General features: G+C 42.9%; 1 protein-coding gene across 3 annotated transcripts in view; it reads left to right on the forward strand.

Annotated features, from left to right (window-relative positions):
• Positions 1-20478, forward strand: part of ATL3 (atlastin GTPase 3) — a 48939-nt gene that overhangs the window by 23682 nt on the left and 4779 nt on the right. For all 3 annotated transcript variants that reach the window (XM_029956468.1, XM_029956467.1, XM_029956466.1), the window contains exons 6-12: positions 5822-5878; positions 6708-6800; positions 7746-7884; positions 17464-17591; positions 18213-18269; positions 19370-19441; positions 19825-20256. In XM_029956468.1, coding sequence (XP_029812328.1) covers positions 5822-5878; positions 6708-6800; positions 7746-7884; positions 17464-17591; positions 18213-18269; positions 19370-19441; positions 19825-20256 — 978 coding nt within the window. The remainder of the gene's footprint in view (positions 1-5821; positions 5879-6707; positions 6801-7745; positions 7885-17463; positions 17592-18212; positions 18270-19369; positions 19442-19824; positions 20257-20478) is intronic.

The following is a 20478-nucleotide window of genomic DNA, read 5'->3' on the forward strand; positions in this document are numbered from 1 at the left end:
CCAGAGTGGAATGCAATTCTTGGCATGTCTTTCTAATCCACCTGTCCCATTGACATTCCAGAAAACACATCAGCATACAAAGGAATGAGGGTGTCGTTGATTATGGGGATCACCTGGAGTTCGTTCTGACAGTCCTGTGAAAAGCAAAGAAACGAATTCCTCAGCCTTGGCTGAGCTTGAGAACTGGTGTTTGTGCACCAGTGCCACGAGCCACGACCCTGTGGTTGAGAGCTGTTGTTCTTAAACGTTCCTGTCAGAACTGGAGTTTGACACCTTTTCCCCTGACACTGATTCCTTTCTAGACTCTTCCCTTCCGCACACGATTCTGAACGCCTGCCTGTGTGAGGCAGTGGACCCAGTGGTGTAGACACGGTGATGTTTGAGGTGGCCATGATTCTTTACGGGTTGTGTCGTCCGGTCAGTGAGAGGCCGTAAACGAGTAGGCGCGGGTGATGTGCGAGGGGGCTCACGCCGCACACACTTGTCTCACTGCTCCCGAGTCTGGAGCCCGGGCCATGCCCTCTCCGAGCCCGCTGAGGGGAGTCCGATCTTGCCTCATCCTCGCTTCTGGTGGTTTGCCGGCCGTCCTGGGCATTCCCGGGCTTCCTAGGCCGTCAGTCTCTGCCTTTGTCTTCCCTCTGTCTCGTCTTCACACTGCATTCTTCCCCGTGTCTGTGTTACTTTTCTCATAAGGACAGCAATCATTTTGGCTTAGGGGCCCACCCTGATGACCTCGTCTAACGTGATGACCTCTGTGAAGGCCCTGTTAGCTCTCTCTACAAATTAGTAATATGATATCTGTCACTGTAGAAGTTTCTGTAGTTTTAAAAGTTCAGTGTATTTCTTAGGAGATTAGGAACGATGATCTAAAAAAAATGATGTTCTTGCAAAAAACTGGACACCTTGGATAGATTGAAGTCCCCCTTCACCATAGATCATGTGTGAGTATATCCTTTCTGTTTCTTTTCTTTGTAAGCACATATATATCCTTATAGAAGATATGACTACAAGCCTTACGCAAATCCTTTGAGACTGTGTTTTGGAATTCAAAATTTTTTGGATTTTAGGTAGATGAACATGGTGTGTATAAGCCTGAGGTCGAGGACAGGAATGGGTGTTCAGGTAATAACACCGCCTAATGAAACGTTACCATTTCTGCGGTGAAAGGCATGACTGACAGATGAAATGGGACACGTAAACCCTTAGATCAAGAGTCGTGTGCTCTACCAGCTGAGCCAGCCAGGTGCCCCTGGAAGTTTCTACTTGTTAACCCCTTCACTTTCTTTCCTTTACCCTCACTCCACCTCTGTATCCATATGCTTGTTTGTTTTTAAAATTTTTCCCCCAGCTTCCACATATAAGTGAGATCACCTGGTGTTTGTCTTTCTCTTAGTAAAACTTAGTACAGTGCCTACAAGGCCCATCCATATTGTTGGAGACAGCAAGATTGCCTTCTTTTTTATGATGAATAATACTCCACTGAAGTTTGCACATTTTTTGCATCCATTCAAGCATGGTGGGACATCCTTCCATAGCTTGGCTGTTGTCACTAAAGCTGCATTGCCCGGGGGGTGCATGTGGCATGTGTCTTTTTGAGTTACTGGTTTTGTTTTCTTCAGATGAGTACCCAGAAGTGGAATTTCAAGCTCATATAGAAGTTTCGTTTGTCATTTTTCATTTTAATTTCACTTACTGTCTATCAGTGTCTCTTTGGAAAAATGTATACATCCTTTGCCCATTTTTTAATTGGATTGTACTTTTTTTGTGGGTGTGTTTTTTTGTTTTTGTTATTTTGGCTGTTGAGTTACATGAATTCTTTTTTATTAAAATTTTTAATTTTTAAAAAATGTTTCTTTTATAAACATTTAATGTTTATTTATTTTTGAGAGCATATCGCTGTACACTAGTGGGGGAAGGACAGAGAGAGAGAGAGAGAGAGAGAGAGAGAGAGAGAGGATCCGAAGTGGCTCTGGGCTGACCGCAGAGAACCCAGGGCCGAGCTTGAACTCCCAAACCATGAGATCATGACCTGAGCCACCCAGGGGCCCCTTAAATGTTTATTTCTATTTATTTTGAGAGAATGTGTGGTGGGGGGGGAGGGACCAAGGGGGAGTGGGCGGGGTGGAGGTGGGGGAGAGAGAATCCCAAGCTGTTAAAAAACCCATGAACCGGGAGATCGGGACCTGGGCCTCACTTGAGAGTCAGACACTTAACTGTCTGAGCCACGCTGGTGCCCTTTGGTTATTAACCCCTTTCCTGAATCATGATTTTAAGCTATTCTCTCTCATTTGGTAGGTTGCTTTTTCATTTTGTTAATCTTTTCCTGGTTCCTGTGCAGTTTTTTAGTGTGATGTCATCCTGCTTGTTTGTTTTGGCTTTGGCTGCCTTTGCTTTGGTGGCCAGACCCAGAAGAACTGTCGAGGCTGGTGGCAAGCAGCTTGCCACCTATGGTTTCTTCTAAGAGTGTTGTGGGTTCAGGGGTCATGTTTAAAGTCTTTGATCCGTTTTGAGTTAATTTTTGTGTACAGTGTTACATGGTGGTCCAGTTTCATTCTTTTGCATGGGGCTGTCCAGTTTTTCCAGCACTATTTGTTGAAGAGACTTGTCTTTTCCTCATTGTATTATTCTTGGCTTCTCTGTCATAAAGTTAATATGTGGGTTTATTTCTGGGAGATCAGAATGCTGTTCTGTTCCATTGATCTCTGTGTGTGTTTTTATACCAATACCATACAATTTTGATTACAAAACAGTAATATAGCTTGACTTAGTATAGCTTGAAATCAGGGCCTGGGAATTTTTTTTCAATTCCTTTTGCAGTTGGATCTTATTTAACCTTTTATTTGTTTATTCACTCCTTTGTTGTTGTTTATTCTCTCCTTAATTCTAGACATTCTCCACTAGCTTTTCTGAGAAAGGATAGAATGGATGCATAGCAGATAACTTTTTTGAGTTCTTGTAAGTCTGAAAATATTTTAATTTTATCCTAGAATTAATGATAGGATAGAAATAATTTGCTTTTAGAATTGAAGGCATTGCTTCATTGCCTTCCAGCTTCCAGTGTTGCTGCTGAAGTCCCACACCATCTGATTCCTGATCCTTTGTATGTGACCTTTTTCTCTCTGAAGCTTTTAAGATCTTCTTATTCTTGGCATGAATTTTCATGGTAATGTACCTTAGTGTGGGCTTTTTCTTCATTCTTTTAAACACATATCCTCACAAAGATAAGATGTTGCAGCTGTTGCAACCAAGAAAAAACTGGATGTTGTTAAGAAGCAACATTCAGAAAACAAAAGCTCCTGGAAATTAAAGCTATGACAGCAAAAAAGGAAACTTTTGTAGAGAAGGAGTTAGATGCCAAATTGGAGAAAATCTCACTGACAGGTTGAATGAAAGAACAGAGCAGAAATCAGACCAGAGGGAGGGAGTGAAGCAGAGAGAGAAGCATGGTGGGTGGAGGGGGGGTGGGGAGGAGAGAGGAGGGAAAAGAGGGAAGAAGAGAAGAAAGGGAGAGGTGGAGGAGAGGGGCAACAGGAGGGCACAGCAAGAAAAGGAAACATTGAGCATCAGTTCAGGAGAGGTTGCACCTGTTAATAATGACAGGCATTTTAGTAAAAGATAACAGAAAATGGAGAGAAAGAAGTGATAAAAGAAATACTATAAGATGATGTTCTAGAATTGAAGGACTCGAGTTTTTGTCTTTCCTTTTAGAAGCATGTCTCAAAGGGCTGGTGTCCTTGGCCGTGTGCATTTAAGATGAGCTGGGACCTTTGGTAAGAGGGTGAGCCCTGTGCACTGGTCTGGATCACAGTGAGGTGACTGAGCAAGATTACGTGGATATTTTGTTGCAGCCCCTGAATGTCTATATTTGCAGACTGTTCTTGGGCTATCAGTTCCCCCAGAGCAGAGGTCTTTAAACCCCTGCCTGAGTGGGGACAAGCTTACTGTGGCCCCAGCAGAGTGAGAGGCTAAGGAGTCTTCACTGTTCAGTACGTAGACCTTGACTTAGGTGCCTGTTTCCGGTGAGGTAGGGGACTTACTCCCCTTGGCTGAGTTTGGTATCAAAGTCTCAATTCTTTCTAGTTTATCCCCTCCAGATAGTATACTTCCATCTTCTGTGGCAGGAAGAGGGTTTGGAGCGCAGGGAGGAAGTGGGATCTGTGAGTGAGCTCCGAAGGGTGCTCTCTCCAAAGACTTTCAGCTGTTTCTTTAGTTGTTAGCCCGTTCCCTCACCCCTCCTTCATGGTGACTGGTACTGCTCCTTTCTGAGCCTTTCAGGGATTCTGCTCAGAAAATCTGTTTCTTGTTGGCCCCTGCCTGTCACAGACAACTTATGGCAGAGAAAGCCAACACTTGAGATAGTTTTCATTTGTCTGTTTTCCTTCCAGAGTATTTTTGATAACTCTGCTTTGCTGCCATATCATTTCTCATCTTTGTCCTGTGAGTTTATAACTTCTAAACTTCATTTTGTTATACGTTTTTTAAAGTTTATTTATTTTGAGAGAGAGAAAGAGAATGTGAGCAGGGGAGGGGCAGAGACAGAAGGAGAAAGAAAATCCCCAGCAGGCTCCCTGCTGTCAGTGCAGAGCCTGACGTAGGGCTCGATCTTACAAACTGTGAGATCATGACCACAGCTGAAGTCAAGAGTTGGAGGCTTAACTGACTGAGCCACCCAGGTAACCCCATTTTGCTTGCACTTTTAGTGCAAGCCGTCATAAGGACATGGAGATGAATGGACGTGTGAACACTGACCGCAGAGAATTGTCCGTTGGTCATTTGCCTGGTATATGTGCTCCCGGCCCCATAGTCGTCTTGTTGCTAGAGGGACAGTGCACAGACCAGGCCAACGTTCCTGCCTCCTGGGGTTTATATGCTAGTAGTGAGGGGAGGCACCGGCAAAGTAAGTGAAGGTGTAGTGTGTCACATAGTGAGATAGGTTAAGGAAGGGTAGGAAGAATTGTGGGGAAATTTGTAATCCTCTTTTTTTAAATTTTTTAAATTTTTTTTATTTTTGAGAGACAGAGAGAGACAGCATGAGCAGGGAGGGTCAGAGAGAGAGGGAGACACAGAATCTGAAACAGGCTCCAGGCTCTGAGCTAGCTGTCAGCACAGAGCCTGATGCGGGGCTCGAACCCACGAGCTGCAAGATCATGACCTGAGCCGAAGCCGGACGCCCAACCCACTGAGCCACCCAGGCGCCCCTGTAATCCTCTTAAGTAGATGGTCTGCAAGGCTGCTTTGAGAAGGAGCCATTTGAGTAAAACTGTAAAAAGTGAGGGAGCTGATGGTGCACTTATTTGGGGGTAGAACATTACAGATGGAAGGAGTCAGAACAAAGGCGCTGAGGCAGCAGTGTGCCCAGTGTACTTGAGGAGGAGCCAGGAGGGCCAGTGCAGCCAGCTCTCACTGTAAGGGGCTGGCTGTTAACGGTTAGGCCGGAGGCTTTTAAGCAGAGGCATGATGTGATCTGCCTGACCTTCCCAAAGCAGACCCACCGTGGCCGCTGTATGGAGAATAGCTGTGGGGGTGGGGGGTTGGGAGCAGGGGTGAGGCGGGGAGGGCGGCGAGGAAGCTGTGTACTATTCCAAGCCACACGTGAGCGGTCGGATTCTGGCTTTGCTGACGGATTGGAATACAGGGTGTGAGACAGGAACAACACATTCTTGTAAGCTTCGTGGCTCTCTTAGCTTTTGAAGCTGTAGAACTTTGGTCTCGTATAAATAGTATTCATTGAGTCTGTTACATGAGTTCTTTGCTAAAGAAGAGCCATAGAAATATTTTAAATAATTTTGCCTAACAAACCATTAACTTCTCTTTTTTAAAGCTCTTCACGGAATATGGTCGTCTGGCAATGGATGAAATTTTCCAAAAACCCTTCCAGGTAGGATGTTAACTATACTGTAACTCGCCGTTGTTTCAGTTCAGAGATCAGCCACGTGCAGGCCACAGGCCAGAGCAGGCTAGCTGCCTGTTTTTATATGACCTGTCAGTTAGGAATAGTTTTTATATTATTAAATGATTGAAATCAGAAGAGGAATCATATTTCATGACATGTATGTTAGCTGTGAACACTGACATGTGAATTTTAGATAAAGGTTTATTGGAACATAGCTACAGTCACTTGTCCACAGCTGCTGCTTATTACAGCAGTCTAAAATACTTACTCTTAGGTCCTTTATGAAAACACTTTCTGGCCCCTGCTTTAGTTAATCACTTCATGAGGATGAGAATGCGTAGTAACCGTATGAGATTAGAGGAGCTTTAAGTATTATTACTTAATTTAGCTTTCCTTTCTTTAAAAAAATTAAAAAAAATTTTTAATGTTTTTTCTTTATTTTTGAGAGACGAAGAGAGACAGCGTGAGGAGGGGAGGGTCAGAGAGAGAGGAAGGTATAGAATCTGAAGCAGGCTCCAGGCTTTGAGCTAGCTGTCAGCACAGAGCCTGACGTGGGGCTTGATTTCACAAACCTTGAGATCATGACCTGAGCCAAAATCAAGAGTTGGATGTCCAACCGACTGAGCCACCCAGGCGCCCCTCACATTTGGCTTATGCGTGTCCTTCTGGTGTTTATAATGTTTCTCAGACTTTACAGAAGAAATTTTCTTGCCCCCTTTGAACAAGTTGGCATTATGCAAAGAAGTATTTCAATTGTTATTTTGAAAATGCATTTATGCAGCCTTGTGATATGCTGTGCTCTTTTCCTAAATAGACACTGATGTTTTTGGTTCGAGACTGGAGTTTCCCTTATGAATACAACTACGGACTACAGGGAGGAATGTCCTTTTTGGATAAGCGTCTACAGGTAAGTAGAAACGAACTTCTAAGGAATTACCTACATGTTTGTTTTTTTCTTTAACCGACATGCTTTGATAACTTTTTCATTTGCCTTTAGCTGTTGTATTTAAAATAGATTTATAGAAAATTTAGGTGTGTTAAATACTTAGAAACATCGGCACACCAATAGTGTTTGTGTAAGAGCCTGGGTATGTAATGCAGAGAGATTTCAGAGAAGGACTCTGGCAAAAGCGCAGGCTTTGATTATGATTTACATTTCACATTTTACACCAGGTTCTCCTTGTGCATTTAGAATGTAATATTCAGAACTTTTCGTTCTGTTGTTCTTATTCACAATTCTTGCTTGTTTTGGGGTGGATATGAACTGGCTTAGCCTGTTCTCCAAAATTACAATACAGGCGTCCTCTGTCTGTCGCTACTAGCTGGTTAAATCTTCCTCCTGCCCACAAGCAGGCCTTCCCTTGTACTTCCTCAGTATTGTGCAATACTATCAAAAAAGTTTTTTTTAAACATTAATTTATTATTGAGAAACAGAGACAGAGCATGAGCAGGGGAGGGGCAGAGAGAGGGGGAGACACAGAATCTGAAACAGGCTCCAGGCTCTCGGCTGTCAGCACAGAGCCTGATGCGGGGCTCGAACCCACGAGTGGTGAGATCATGACCTGAGCCAGAGTCAGATGCTCAACCGACTGAGCCACCCAGGCAACCCAACAATACTCTCTTTTTAAGAAAGTCTTTAGTACCTGTTCTTAGGTAGCTATAGGAGTCATGCCCATGGTTAATCAAATGTTTGCATTTATTGCTTCTAGTGTTCTGAGTTTCCTCATTGAACAAAACACAGGCTGCTATGATGCATCCGAGTTGGGATATCTTGTCTCCTTTGCCCGGTACCAGTGCTTCCTAGTGCAGAAACACAAATGGGCTTTTGTAAATTATCGGTCTTCCTTGACAGGTGAAGGAGCATCAGCATGAAGAAATTCAGAATGTCCGAAATCACATTCACTCGTGCTTCTCCAATGTCACCTGCTTTCTCCTGCCGCATCCAGGGCTCCAGGTGGCCACAAGCCCTGACTTTGATGGGAAATTGAAAGGTGTGTCACGAGTCATGTTATTCTAGACATATGCTCTGAGCTCTGGAATGAGACAGGGACCGGAAAATGTCAGTTATGAGCCCAGGGAATGCTTCAGAGGAATAGTGTGTTCTCTTAGGAAGAATGGGAGCTACCGTCTACTTTAGTTTTGGCATCTGCCGTACTGTGACCATCGGCGTGTACCTTAATTTTTCCATCTGAAATGGTGGTGGTGATACTGATTAATGTCTTTCTGAGAGATGTGTTGTAATTACTGGTCTGCAAGAGAGAACAGTGCTAAAATAAAGGAAGACTAAACGTGGGTCAGCTAATACTTCCCAGGTAAGGTTCAGTTCCCACAGGATGGTAGTGATGCATCGCAGGGCGGTTTGTTTTCATCCTCTGCGTGATCACGGCAAAACCGGACTCTGGCTCACGTGCAGCTGTCAGGAAGTGTTGACTAGGCGGCAGCTTGGAGAGTTAGAGTCAGGACTCTTGGATTCCATGATCTTGTTTTTTTCCTTATTCAAGACTTTGACTCATTTAATAGCCCTCCATTTACACAGGTGTCAAATGAGCGCTTTTGTTTATAAACATGTCTGAACCTCTCAGGTTCCGGTAAAGCAGGAATAGAGAGAGCTGCCAGTTTTAGAGGCTCAGCCGCGTTCCCCGCCGTCAGTCTGTGTGGGCCGCCCCAACAAAATGCCCTACGCCGGGCAGCTTATGAACAACAAATTTATTTCTCATAGTTCTAGAGGGTGGAGGACCAAGGTCAGAGTGCCAGCGCAGTCAGGTGGGGCCTCTCTTCCTGCTCCCAGGCTTCTGGTCCGTCCTTCATGTGGTGGAAGGCTGGCGAGCTCTGGGGGGGCCTCCAGGACACGCACAGTAGTCCTGTTCACAAGGGCTCCACCCTTCGAACGCGACACCCTCCCCCCAAGCTAATGCTGTCTTTAGAGGTTAGGATTTCAACATCCCAAACCTGAGAGGCGCGCAGACATTCAGACCATAGCACCAGTGCTGCGGGAGTTCCCTTTCACACTTGGTGCTCCCCGGGGTTCCATATGCGCACGGTATCTCCTTCATTTTATGGATGAAGAAACTGGCTTAGGAAAGTTAAGTAACTTGCTCAGAGTACTCAGCTAATAAGATTCACATCTAAAATCTTTTTGCCTCAGAGCCATATTGTGCTAAAATAGAAGTTCCTCTGTTATTTTGGGAAAAGTACTGATTTTTTATTAAAAATTTTAACATTGAGAGAGAGACAGTGTGAGCGGGAGAGGGTCAGAGAGAGTGGGAGAGACAGAAGCCGAAGCAGGCTCCAGGCCCTGAACTGTCAGCACAGAGCCCGATATGGGGCTTGAACTCATGAATCACAAGATCACTACCTGAGCTGGACGCTTAACCAACTGAGCCACCAGGTGCCCTCGTTTTTTGTTTTTAAATGTTTATTATTTATTTTGAGAGAGTGCACGCAGGGGACGGGTAGAGAGGGAAGGGGAGAGAGAATTAGTGCAGAGCCCTACGTGAGGCTCCATCTCATGAACCCTGAGATCATGACCTGAGCCAAAATCAAGAGTCGGATGCTTAACCAACTGAGCCACCCAGGCGCCCTGGGGAAATAATTTAGAGGGTATATAATGTTTAGTTACCGGGAGAACTTTGGCAGTGGAAGTTTTTTCATAGCCTCATATTAAACACAAAATGCATCATTTTTAATTTTTTGAACTTATTTGATCCAAGAACATTGATATACTTGTTGAACTTAAGATTTACTTTCTAGCTGGTCTTAATATTGCAAAAGAAACTGAGTTTGAGAGGCATTATCTTCTGTTTGTCCCTGTGTGATATTTTCATGTGGCCGGCAGCTTTCCTGTGCAGGAGACTTCAGAGCCTATTAGGTGGCAATTCAGAAATCTGCGTTTGGAGCCAGAACCTTTTACTTGAAAAGCAGTAACAGGTACTTTTCTGAGTGGAGCACACAGAGAAGGTTGAGTGTGCAGGTGATGTGTGCCTTTAGGGGCTAATACTCTCTTAGACCTACCTTTACCAAACCTGAACTCTGGTTTGTTCCTCACTGGGCGGGGAGGTGCCCGGGGGATTCCTAAATGAGGATGCCGAGCAGGGGTGGGTTTGCCTCAGGGCGGTCTCAGGGTATCGGGTATGAACATATGGAATGACATTCCTCTGTATTTTCACGCATTTTAATATTTTGAAATGTTCTTTTTAAAAGTCGTCATTTTTAGGGGCGCTTGGGTGGCTCAGTTGGTTAAACGGCTGACTTCAGCTCAGGTCATGAACTCGTGGTCTGAGTTCAAGCCCTGCATCAGGCTCTGTGCTGACAGCTCAGAGCTTGGAGCCTGGTTCAGATTTTGTGCCTCCCTCTCTCTCTGCCCCTCCTCTCCTCATGCTCTGTTTCTCTCTGTCTCAAAAAATAAACATTAAAAAAAAAAATCTTTTTTGAATTCATCACATTTATTATGTTATTCCAGGAAATAGGAAAAAAAAATTTTTTTAACTGTTTTGTAGCCCAGATTTTTGAAGTTTTGTATCACTGTTGGGTCTGTGTGTTCTATCTTTCCTAGGACTTCTGTAACAAAGTACCACAGACTGGGTGGCGTAGGACAACACAGGTTTACTGCCCTCTCAGTTCAGGAGACCAGAATTCCAAAATCACAATGTCAGCATTGATTCCTTCTGGAAGCTCTGAGCGGGAATCTGTCCCGTGCTTCTCTCCTAGCTTCTGGGCTCTGCTGGTGAGCCTGGGCACCCGTGGCGTGTAGCTGTGTCCCTCTGGTCTCCGTCACACACGGCTGCCTTCTTTCTGTATGTCTCCGTGTGTTCTCTCTTCTTTGAAGGATGCCAGATTTGGGTCCCTAATGCAGTACGATCTCAACTGGGTATGTCTGGACTTTACAAGTAAGGTTATATTCTGAGATTCCAGGAGGATATGCATTTTGATGGGATACTGTTCAATCCTGTACGTATTTAAAAATTATGAATAGCTTATCACTAATCAGTGTGCTAATTTTCATATATTTATAAAATAGGGAACAAATTCTGTATAAGTAACCTTTAGCCTCATAATTCTGTATTATTTGGTTCCCTCGCTCATGTACCATTGAACTTAAAGATACATTTTTGGGATTAAAATCTTTCTCTGTTTAACGTAAAAAGGCAAGTCCCAAACGAAGAAGTGCAAATGGTCAGTATATACTCATAAAAAAATGTGTAGCAGCAAAATAATTAAGAAAATGCAGATTTATTGGTACAGATTGTCTTTGTGTGTCAGTATCAAAATTTGGCCCAGAATTTCAACTAAATAGATAAAAATGTGTGGACAAGGATATATATTACTGTAGGGAACAATTAGAAACAAATGGGTGTTTTTGAGGAGTTGGTGAAATTATGGTGCATCTGCACTTTTAAAACTATTTTTTAAATTTATTTTGAGAGATAGAGGGCGAGTACAGGAGGGGCAGTGAGAGCGAGGGAGAGAAAGAATCCCAAACATTGGGCTGACTGTGCAGAACCTGATGCAGGGCTTGATCCCACGAACTGTGAGATCATGACCTGAGCCAAGATCAAGTGCCGGACGGATGCTTAGCTGACTAAGCCACCCAGGCGCCCCAGCACATCTGCATTTTTAAAAGCTTATTTTAAAAAGTTCCTTAAAGTCTTTTAAAGGTTAAGGGAGATGCATGCACCTGTACGTATTTACATAGACGCCTGTGACATGTTAACAAACGTAAAAAGATTGCACAGTAGCATATGTTGTACGATACTATTTATTTTAAAATGTATGTTTATAATTATGTTTTTAAGAAAATATTTGAAAAATAAAAAATTCATTTTTGCTATATGTTAACAGGATGTTTCTAGTCCGCCCTTGTAAACAGGGTATTGAAGGAGTTTGAGTGAAGCATAAATTGGATGCTAAATTGCAAATAGTTGGTGACTTGGATTATTTGGCAAGTGCTTAATTGAGAACCACATACACTTTATTGTGGGGGATCTGTAAATAGAGCTGATGTACTTTCCAGAGTTAAAGGAAATGCCTAGATGCTGTCTTTTCTCAAGTATACCCTTGTGCAGTGACTGGCTTGAGATCCTGGAGCCCCATGTAACCTGGAGAAGACATTTACTTGAGAGCAGTTAGGACTCTCCATAGGAGGATCTGTTTTTTTATTTTTTTATTTTTTTATTTTTTTAATGTTTATTTTTTATTTTTGAGAGAGACAGATAGAACATGAGCTGGGGAGGGGCAGAGAGAGGGAGACAGAAACTGAAGCGGGCTCTAGGCCCTGAGCGGTCAGCACAGAGACCAACATGGGGCTCGAACCCACAGACTGCGAGATCATGACCTGAGCCGGAGTCGGACGCTTAACTGACTGAGCCACCCAGGCACCACTAGAAGGATCTTAATGTAATCACTGTAGAACATTTAAATTTAATAAGAGCTACATTCTGAAGGTTTTTCTGCAAATCTTCCCCTAAATACTTCAGAGATTATTTTAATTGTTTTGTTTTTATTTATTTTTAGGTTTTTTAAAAATGTTTAACCATTTTTGAGAGAGAGAGAGAGACAGAGCATGAGTGGGGAAGGGGCAGAGAGAGGGAGACACGGAATCCGAAGCAGGCTCCAGGTTCTGAGCTGTCAGCACAGAGCCCGACACGGGGCTCGAACTCATGAACTGTGAGATCATGACCTGAGTGGAAGTCTGCTGCTTAACTGACTGAGCCACCCAGGTGCCCCTGTTTGTTTCCTCCCTCCCTCCCTCCCTCCCTCCCTCCCTTCCTTCCTTTCTTCCTTCCTTCCTTCCTTCCTTTTTTTAAAGAATGACCATTTATTCAGAGGTGAACACTTGGCAAACACGATCTTAGTTTTGGCTTAATCGCTGCTTACCTGCTGCTTCCTCTCAGCTACATGAGCTCACTTTTGAGACCCCTTCACCAGACACAGATGACTGTGTCACCGCCATAGTGAAAACTCTCGTCTTTGTATTTTCTAGAGCAGAGAGACTTAATGCAGTAACCACTGAGGTTTTTGCTTTGTTTTCTTTTTTTAATGTATTTTAGAGAGAGAACATGAGCAGGTGATAGCGGTAGGGAGAAAGAGAGAGAAAGAAAGAAAGAATATCTTAGGAAGGCCTCATGCTCAGCATGGAACCCGACTCAGGGCTTGATCCATGACTCTGGGATCATGACCTGAGCTGAAATCGAGGCCTGAGCCACCAAGGTGCCTCACCGCTGAGTTGTTTCGTTAGAAACAAAACCGAAGAGTTTGGAGGGCACGGTTGGTTGTGACAGCGTGAGATTTCGAGAGTGTCCGGAGACCATCCTGGTTGCTCTGAGTCTAAAACCAGTATTTTGATACAACCTTCCAAGAAGCATTAATGCTAGAGGGTCTTTAAATCTGGTAAAACTGGGTTTGAGAACCGTCTCTGGTAACTGGATTGTGCCAGTTCCTTGAGTGAGATATTTTCGGAGCTCTTAGTCTTTAATATGATAAAAGTTGAAACCTTGTAAAAAGGGTTTGTTTTTTTTTTTTAATATTGATACATTCACATGTTTAAAATCCCAAAAAGGATTAAAAAATATTCAGTGAAGTCTCTTCTCCATTTTTATGGGCTTCCAGAGTTTTCTTTAGCACGTGCAAGCAGATATGAATACCGTATGCACAGAATAGCATAGTATACGTACAGTTTTATGCTTTTTTCACTCCAAGTCATAAAGGATTTGCCCCATTTTTTTCTTGAAATTTTGCAGTTTCATCTTTCATGTTATAATGTATGATCCAGTTTAGATTCATCTGATTTTCTGAATGGCTGCTCATTTGTTCCAAAAGTATTTATTGAATAGTCCAGTTTCGCCTCACCAGTTGAAATGTCACCTTTATCATACATGAAGCCACTAATCAATGTGTAATATGGGTGTCGAGCCCTTTTTTACGTCTGCATAGGCCATACTTTGGCGCCATCCTGAGGAGGATATAGAAAGAAGAGTATTTGGATGGGAGTTTGGTACCAATTTACTTTTTGGTAGGACAGATTTATAAACCTAAACATTTTTTTGATGTCAAGAGATTTTATAATTGATCAGTTATTTAAGATGGGATGTGAATTGGTGGAAATAAGACCCTATTATTATTTACAGAGAAGTGCCATGTAGATTTCAATTTATGAGGCATGAATAAATTCTAGATAGATTACAAAGTTAAGGTATAAAAATTAAAGCATTGGGAAAATTTAATTTTATTAGAACTCTGGAATTGGGGAAGGACTCTTTTTTTTTTAAAATTTAATGTTTAATTTACATCCAAGTCAGCATATAGTACAACAATGATTTCAGGAGTACATTCCTTAATGCCCTTTACCCATTTAACCCACCCCCGCTCCCAAAACCCCTCCAGCAACCTTCTGTTTGTACTCTATATTTAAGAGTTTCGTATGTTTTGTTCCCCTCCCTGTTTTTATATTTTTTTTTGCTGCCCTTACCTATGTTCATCTGTTTAGTATCTTAACGTCCTCATATGAATGAAGTCCTATGATATTTGTCTTTCTCTGACTAAATTCACTTAGCATAATACCCTTCAGTTCCAGCCACATAGTTGCAACTGGGAAATTTCATTCTTTTTAATGGCCAAGTAATACTCCATTGTGTTTATGTACCGCATCTTCTTTATCCATTCATCCGTCGATGGACACTTAAGCTCTTTCCATAATTTGGCTATTGTCGATAGCGCTGCTCTAAACATTGGGGTGCGTGTGCCCCTTTGAAACAGCACACTTGTATCCCTCGGGTAAATACTTGGGTTGTAGGGTGGTTCTATTTTTAATTTTCTGAAGCGTCTCCATACTGTTTTCCCGAGTGGTGGCACCGGTTTGCATTCCCCCCAGCCGTACAGAAGAGGTCCTCTCTCTCCGCATCCTCGCCGGCATCTGTGGTTGCCTGAGGTGTAAATGTCAGCCGTTCTGTCGGGTGTGAGGTGGTGTCTCACTGTGGTTTTGACTTGTATTTCCCTGATGATGAGTGACATTGAGCATTTTTTCATGCATTGGTTGGCCATCTGGGTGTTTTCTTTGGAGAAATGTCTGTTCATGTCTTTTGCCCATTTCTTCCCTGGATTATTTTTTTTGGGTGCTGAGTTTGATAAGTTGTTTCCAGATTTTGGATACTAACCCTTTATCCAATATGTCATTTGCAAATATCTTCTCCCATTCCATCGGTTGCCTTTTAGTTTTGCTGATTGTTTCCTTCACTGTGCAGGAGCTTTTCATTTTGATATGGTCCCGATAGTTTCATTTTTGCTTTGGTTTCCCTTGCCTCTGAAGACGTGGGTAAGAAGTTGCTGTGGCCGAGGTCAACTTTTGCCTGCTTTCTCTTCTAGGATTTTAATGGCTTCCTGTCTTATGTTAGGTCTTTCTTCCATTTGAGTTTATTTTTGTGTGTGGTATAAGAAAGTGGTCCTGGTTCATTTTTCTGCATGTCGCCGTCCAGTTTTCCCAGCACTGTTTGCTCAAGAGACTTTTTTCCATTGGCTATTCTTTCCTACTTTGTCAAAGATTAGTTGGCCATTTATTTGTGGGTCCATTTCTGGGTTTTCTATTCTTTTCAATTGATCTGAGTGTCTGTTTTTGTGCCATTGGGAAAGGACTCTTTAAAATTAGAAGGAATAAAAGAAATTGCCAAAGAAAAATGGTGTGGATTTGAATACCTAGTCATTTTATGCATATTGAAAAAAGGCAAACAAACTGGAGAATTTAGTACACATAAGGATAGCATATTTAGTTTGTGAAGAGTGACTGTGTTCTAAGATACAGGCCTCTAGAAGGGGAGAGGAAAATCAGCCAAGGGACCATATGGAAGAAAGTTTGGCCTAACTACCAATAACAGGAAGGAAAGCAAATTAGAATAATATGCCACATTAAATTTTTAAGTGTACTATGAGGCATTAAAAAGAATGTAGTGGTATTACTTATATAAAAGAATATATAGAAATTATATACATAAGGGTTAATACATCACATAATGAACATCATGAACCTACTACCCAACTTAATACCTAAAACCAGAATTGGCAGGTTGTTTTCTGAAATGGACCAGATAATAAATATTGTAGGCTTTGTGTTGTAGCAAGAAAGCAGCCGTAGACAATGCATAAATGAAGACATGGTTGTGTTTCAATAAAACTTTATTTACGATTACAGTCTGCAGGCTGTATTTGGCCCCACGGGCTGTAGCTTGCCTTTGTCTATTCTTGTCTAGAACATTACCAGTGCAGTTTTCTGTATCTGTGCTTCCTCCCTGTCCCAGCTCCCTGCCTCCCCACAGAAATAACCACTATTCTAAGTTTTGCTTATTCTACCCTTGAATTAAAAAAATATATATATAGCTGTGTTTGAATCACTTAGTCTGTTGCTAAGTTTCTTTAATTTTGACTTACTAAAAATAGTATGTGGCCACCTTGCATTTCACTGAGTGGTTTATTTCTGAGGTTATCTATATTATTGCATGTAGTCATAGTTCATTCACTTTCATTGTATAGAATTGTGCCTTCTGTGAATATAACAGTTTATTCTCAATACAAATGTGAGCTTTTCCAGTTTCTTGCTATTCTGAACAGTGCTGCCATGACAATCTGGCATATTTGAATAAATGGGAGTCTCCTAAGGCTATGTGCTTTGGAAGCAAGTTTACTGGACGTTGGAACTTGTATATTTTCCCCTCAACTAGATAATGCCAAATTATTTTCCAAACTGATGGTTCCAATTTATGCTCCCTTCATCAGTGTATAAATAAGTTCCCACTGATCCGTGTCCTTGGCAATGCTTGGTATTTTCAGACTTCTAGTTTTTGCCAAATTGCTGATATAGAATAGTATGTCATTATGGTCTTAAATTGCATTTTTCTGGTTGCTAATGGAATTGAATATCTTTTCATTCATATTTCCTTTCCTCTGCAATTCCTACTTATGCCTTTTGTTCAGTTCTAGATGGGGTTTGTCTTTCTCTGCAATGATAGATCCCAAATGTGTATTAAGATAGGAAGTCTTTGCTGGTTATGTGTTGCACATGTATTCTTCCATCTTGTGTCTTTTTTTTTTTTTTAATGGTGCCTTAGTTTTAATGTGGTTGAATTCATTCACCTTTGATTTTATGAAGTGCTTCTAAAGTCTTATTTTAGAAAATCCTTTTCTGGGTGGCTCAAGGTGGATAAGTGTCTGACTCTTGATTTTGGCCTAGGTCCGTGAGATTGAGCCCTGGTCTGGACTCAGCATGGAGTTCAGTGCCTGCTTGGGATTCTTCCTCTCTCCCACTCTCTCTGCCCCTTCCCGCCTTCTCCGCCTCCCCCCATAAATAAAAATAAATGAAAAAAACCCCACTTAATCCTGAGGAGGGAGGGAAGGAGACAGTAAAAGTACCTGTAGACAAAGGTCCATCAGCCATCGGGTCACAAGCAGAGTGTCAGACACAGTGAGATCCCTCCCTTCACTTTCAACTGACAGATATTAAAGCAGACTATGAAGATCACATTTATGCTCTGCTTGGTTGAGTGAATCTGCTTTGCTTATTGTTTCCTTCTTCATGGTCTCATGAACAGATATTGCCAGCGAGTTCAAAGAGCAGTTGCAGACCCTGATACCATTTGTTTTGAATCCAGCTAATTTAATGGAAAAGGAGATCAATGGCTCAAAAGTCACCTGTCGGGGGCTCTTGGAGTATTTTAAGGTAAATATGGGTTTTAATTATCAAAATATTTGACTTTTGGTAAAACTGATCTAGGCTGTAAACTAACTTGAATTTCACTATTTTAAAGCTTAGGGGAAAGTTTCACGGGGGGAGATGGTGAGAGGCATTTTCAGAGCCTTTGGTGTCCTTCCAGGAGTGGGCCACTGGGTGGCAATATCGGTCTAAGAACCAAATGGATGTTCTTTGCACTTTCTTAGAGGAGCAATTACTGTGGCTAAAGGAAGATTGTTCCTCAAGGAAGATGGTGTGGACAGGAGGTGGTTAGGAAGTTGCTGTGAGTAGGAGGAGACGGCACCTAGACGTGACACGACTACCTCAAGGCGGATGGTCACGGTGCCCACAGGCAGTGGTGAGGCCAGTGTGCATGGGGAATCCGGTGGGAGTCCTAGCCTTGGCCGGCTCGTGCTGCTTGAGAACATTTTCAGTTAACTAAAAATACGCTAACATGCACTCAGAGGTGTGTGGTGTTTTTGCTAATTCCTGGGTGTTGATCTAGGTCTTTAGGAAAATGCAGTTTATGGTCGCTTTTAAAAACTTAAAGAATGATTGAATGTGGCAGAATGACACGTTTCACTGTTGCTTTTATGTTTGTTTCCTAAGGCGTATATTAAAATCTACCAAGGAGAAGATCTGCCTCACCCCAAATCCATGCTTCAGGTGAGCGCTTCTTTGACATCTTAAGTGGTCCTGTCTGGTTACTGGTGACCCACATGTGAGAAACCGCAGCCTCGGAGAAGAGTGCTGTCACTCTCCTTGCCTGTTAGGCTGAGCTGTGTGAGTTTGGAGCACAGTTTTCGGCGGTGTGAAGATCCTTCTGGGTTTTTTGTGCATGTTCACGCAGTACAGTTCCGGCAGCACGAGCCTGGGCCTCCCCCAGAGCACCGCCGAGAGCGCGGCTTTCTCACGCCCGCAGAGCGGGCCCTCTCGTCTCGGACAGACTGCTTTCCTGCTGTCTGCGGCCTGGGAAACCCTGACCTACTTTCTTAGTCAGGTTTTTTGTTTTCAGTGAGCTTTAGTTTCAATATTTTGGTTTTTTAAGATGTTATTTCACTAAAACATATAATTTCTGACTTTCATGTGTGGAACATAAGGTAATTTATTGCCAAATGTTTCTTTTTTTTTTTTAATGTTGGAGGGAGGGAGGGAGGGGGAGAGAGAGAGTCAGACAATCAACGGAGCTATCCAGGTGCCCCCAAAATATTTTCACAAAGGAAGTTAGAGCTTGGGATTCATGTAAAGACAAATTTTACCCTTCTTTTTTGACTAAATATGTTTCTTTTTTTTCTTTTAATGTTTTATTTATTGAGACAGAGAAACAGAGCATGAGCGGGGGAGGGTTAGAAAGAGAGGGAGACACAGAATCCAAAGCAGGCTCCAGGCTCGAGCTGTCAGCACAGAGCCCGATGTGGGGCTTGAACCCACGAACTGCGAGATCGTGACCTGAGCCGAAGTCGGCCACTTAACCAACTGAGCCACCCAGGTGCCCCTTCACATCTGTTTCTTAACATTTAAAATTGAAGCACAGGGAATGATATTTTCAGAGGTTTACTCTACAATAAGACTTAATATATAAGAACTTTTTTGAGCAGAAAATTTGGAAGAAAAGTTGTATTTCGTTTTACAAATTGGGCTATATGGAAATCTAAAAAATGGCAGAAGGATCATAAGAAAGGCAGAATGGGGATAGGGTGAGAGGAGGTTGTGGAGGAATGTTAAAAGAGGAAGGACTCATAGTCTCTGCTTTCCTTTCTTACAAGGCCACTGCTGAGGCCAACAATTTAGCAGCCGCAGCCTCTGCCAAAGACGTCTATTACAACAACATGGAGGAGGTATGTCGGGCACGTGTGTCTTCTGAAAGGTCTGTCACCCGGGCCCAGTGCTGACTTCAGAGGCCCAGACGTCACCCTGTTGCTGTGTCCTGGCGCGATGACGCAGCAGGGCCGTGCTCAGGTTCCCGGGTAATTGGGGTCCTCCAGTCGTCACCGTTTCTCACCAAGGCTTTCTTACAGTGTCGTTGCTGTCACTGATCAGTGTCACCCCGGCTGTTTAAGTGCACTTTTTAGGAGGTGCAGCCAGACTTTATTGCTCTTGGTCATCATTTTAAAGTTCATGTCTAACCTCTTAAAATGCTGTTTTGCATTGTTTTCACTTGTTTCGTTGGGCACCTGTTTTCGAAGGGATCTTCAACACATTATGTGTTTATTCTTTTAAGGTTTGTGGAGGAGAGAAACCTTACTTGTCTCCAGACATTCTAGAGGAGAAGCACTGTGAATTCAAACAACTTGCTCTGGACCATTTTAAGAAGACCAAGAAGATGGGCGGGAAGGATTTTAGTCTTCGTTACCAGCAGGAGCTAGAGGAGGAAATCAAGGAGCTCTATGAGAATTTCTGCAAACACAATGGCAGCAAGAACGTGTTCAGCACCTTCCGAACCCCCGCGGTGCTTTTCACAGGCATCGTGGCTCTGTACATTGCCTCAGGCCTCACTGGCTTCGTGGGTCTCGAGGTCGTGGCCCAGCTGTTCAACTGTCTGGTTGGCCTGCTGTTAATCGCGCTCCTCACGTGGGGCTACATCAGGTACTCCGGGCAGTACCGGGAGCTGGGCGGGGCCATCGACTCTGGTGCCGCCTACGTGTTAGAGCAGGTGAGTGGCGCCGGCCAGCGAGGCTCGGGGTGCACGAGGGACGGTGTTTGTGCTTTCCTTGTAAAGTATTTCCTTTTGAAAGAGTTTCATAGTGAAAGAAGGCATGAGCAACTTCCCCCTGGCTTTTTATTTATTATTTTGATAGATGTTATGTTGTATCATCCTTCTTTAGGATAGTAAAATTTACTCCTAATATTTTGTTTTCTTGCCTAAAAACTGTCC

This window comes from Suricata suricatta, chromosome 11, assembly GCF_006229205.1.
Source record: "Suricata suricatta isolate VVHF042 chromosome 11, meerkat_22Aug2017_6uvM2_HiC, whole genome shotgun sequence".
Taxonomy (NCBI): Eukaryota; Metazoa; Chordata; class Mammalia; order Carnivora; family Herpestidae; genus Suricata; species Suricata suricatta.